General features: G+C 59.5%; 2 protein-coding genes across 4 annotated transcripts in view; both read right to left on the minus strand.

The window, feature by feature from the left end:
* Dda1 (DET1 and DDB1 associated 1) overlaps positions 1-565 on the minus strand; it is a 7,963-nt gene extending 7,398 nt beyond the window's left edge. For 2 of the 3 annotated variants that reach the window (XM_013507245.1, XM_013507242.1), the window contains exon 1: positions 326-565. Coding sequence is in view for 1 of the 3 variants with exons in the window: in XM_013507246.1 (XP_013362700.1) it covers positions 326-328 (3 nt within the window). In the remaining 2 variants the exon portion in view is untranslated. The remainder of the gene's footprint in view (positions 1-325) is intronic. The other variant, XM_013507246.1, reaches the window with a different exon arrangement.
* A 1,433-nt stretch (positions 566-1,998) lies between these two features.
* The window catches only part of Mrpl34 (mitochondrial ribosomal protein L34), a 960-nt gene continuing 309 nt past the window's right edge, over positions 1,999-2,649 (minus strand). The window contains exon 2 of the mRNA XM_005409524.2: positions 1,999-2,606. Within this exon, the coding sequence (XP_005409581.1) occupies positions 2,411-2,606 (196 nt within the window). The 3' untranslated portion in view covers positions 1,999-2,410. The remainder of the gene's footprint in view (positions 2,607-2,649) is intronic.

Genomic DNA, 2,649 nt, shown 5'->3' on the forward strand with positions numbered 1-2,649 from the left:
GCCCGGGCCCGCCGCGCCGGGCAGGGGCACAGCGGGGTCTCCGCGGACCCCACCCCACGCGGGCCACTTCCGGGGGGACCTGCGACCCGGAAATGGACGCGTTGTCAGGGCCTGGGAGCCAACCGCGGGTGAGCGGCCGGGGAACGAGCCGGCGGGCCGCGCAGTGAGCTGCAGCGAGGGTCGGAGGTCATGGGTCAGTGAAGGGTCAGGCGGCCGCCCCCAGGGGGCCAAGCTGGGCAGAGAGGGGCCGCGCGGACTACACGGGGCGGCCTCGCGGTACTGCGTGGACCAGCGGAAGGGGGCGCGGGCTCGCGGCCGCCCTTACCATCCTCTGTTCCCTCCGTCGCCGCCCGAGCCGCCGCCACCACAGCCGCCTTCTCAGCCGCCGCCGCACAGCAACTTCCAGCCGCGGCACAGCGCACACTGATGGCGCCGCCACGCCCTACCATTGGCCCTCACCCTAGTCCCGCCCCCACTGAAAGTCCTCTACGTGTTCCCATTGGCCAGACCATTAACACACGCACTCATTGGCCGCCACACCTCCTCTCTTCAAGATCAAGTGCGGTCGAGAAAGCAAAACCCCGCCCAGAACCTGGAATCGGCAGAAGAAAGGAAGTGGGCGGAGGCCGCGCCGCAAAGCCTTATGGGAGTTGTGGTTCATAATTTGAGGCGAGGTGTAGAGTGAGGGTAATCCCGGCACTGCGCAGGCTAAGGCAGAAGGATCGCCTTGAGTTGGACGTTGACCTGGGCTACACAGCGAGTTCAAGGCCAGCCTGAACACAATAGAGACCCTGTCTCAAGAAAACCAACAGGGCCGGGCGTGGTGGCGTACGCCTGTAATTCCAGCACTCAGGAGGCTGAGACAGAATTGTTGTGAGTTTGAGGCCAACCTGGGCTACAAAGTGAGCTCAAGGCCAGCCTGAACTGCATATCGAGACTGTCTCAAAAAAACAAAAACAAACAAACAAAAAAGAAAACCAACAGGGCTGGGGATATAGCTCAGTCGTACAAGCGCCTTGCTGGCAAATGCCAAGTCCTGAGTTCAATTCCTGATACCAAAAAAAAGAAAAATCAGGAAAACCAACCAAAAAAACCCCTCGGGTTTGAGTCAGGAGTGGTGGCACACGCCTGTAATCCCAGCACTCTGGAGGCTGAGGCAAGAGGATTGTTTAGAGTTCAAGACCAACCTGGAAAAAAAAAAAAAAAAGGCCAGCCTGGGCTACAAAGCGAGCTCAAGGCCAGGCTGAATTGCATAGCAAGACCCTGTCTCAAAACGACAAACAAACAAACAAAAAACCTTGGGTTTGGGTAGACAGCTCCACATTAGCTCCTCAAATGGTTTTTTGAATCAGAATGGTTTTTTGAATTTTTTTTCACTTGCAATTCAGACTGGCTTTGAACTATGTGGCAGAGGCTGGACTAAAATCACAGCGATACTCCTGCCTCAGCCTCCCGAGTGCAATTGTGGGCCACCACGCATGGCCTTGAGTTATCTTTGTACTGACATCTCTGTCTTGCTCAGACACCTCCCGTGACTCCCCAGTCCCCCCACAGATCCAGCCCCACTTTCTGGGACCCAAATTCTGGGTCCCTCCGGGTTCCCTCATAAACCTGCGTTGTGATCTCTACCCAATCCCTCTTGCAAGACCCTGCCAGTTTTTCCAGGAAGCCTTTGTTGAGTGAACTTTTCCCAAAGCCTACTCTGGGCTCCTCCAGCCCCCAATCCCACTCCTGAACTGCCTGGGTCTGAGACCACTTGTCCTGCTGGGCAGATGCCTCTTCGGAAGAAGGACGTCCGCCTCGCACATATCCAGTGCTCAGCGAACTGCTACCGGCAGCTGTGCGCCAAGGAAAGAGGAGCCCCTGACAACCCGGGGACCAGGCCTTGCCCGAGGTCGCACCACCCACCCGAGGGCAGCAGAGGGCCTGAGACCCTTCACCTCCCAAAGGGCTTTCCGGAACTGTAAGTTGTAATATGTATTTTTTATAAGGTAGAGATTTGGGCACATAGTAGACATTTAATGACATTTAGACACCACTGCTCATTTGGGGGAGACATAAATTCGTGATCATGCTTTCAGGAGCCCTTATCTTGGAGATGCAGTCTGAAATATTCACAGAAAATAACCCGATGCCTGTGATCAGCTTCCAAGCAACTCGGGGAGGTGGAGGCCGAGGGTGGCCGGCGGTCACGCTGCGTGGGGAACGCGGAGCGCGCGGTTCCCTTCCGTGGACGGCTGCGTGGGTGCGGAAGCGTCCACCGCACAAACACGTCGGGGGGCCTGGCCAAGCGAGGCTGCCACGCCCCCACTTCCAGTCCTCGCCACGCCCCAGGCCATCCCCGCAATCCGCGTTCTCCTGTCCCGCGTCTTCTGCGCTCGCACACTGCCGAGGTCCGAGGTCGCAGTCCTCAGTGGGTCAGCGACGCGCGCCCCTTGAGCATGCGGCGCAGCACGACCTGGACGCCGGCCGCGGTGCTCAGCCGCCGCACCCAGCCGTGCTTGCGCTTGCGCTTAATATTGCTGGGCTGGTACTCGTTCCCGCGCGCCTTGCCGCGGGCCTGCAGCGGGGCGGGGAGCCCCAGCCACAGCCGGGGCTGCAGCCACCTGTGGGGACGGAGAGGCGCGAGGAGGGTCGGCGGGGGCGGCG

This window comes from Chinchilla lanigera, unplaced genomic scaffold (genome assembly GCF_000276665.1).
Source record: "Chinchilla lanigera isolate Chin_1 unplaced genomic scaffold, ChiLan1.0 scaffold00123, whole genome shotgun sequence".
Taxonomy (NCBI): Eukaryota; Metazoa; Chordata; class Mammalia; order Rodentia; family Chinchillidae; genus Chinchilla; species Chinchilla lanigera.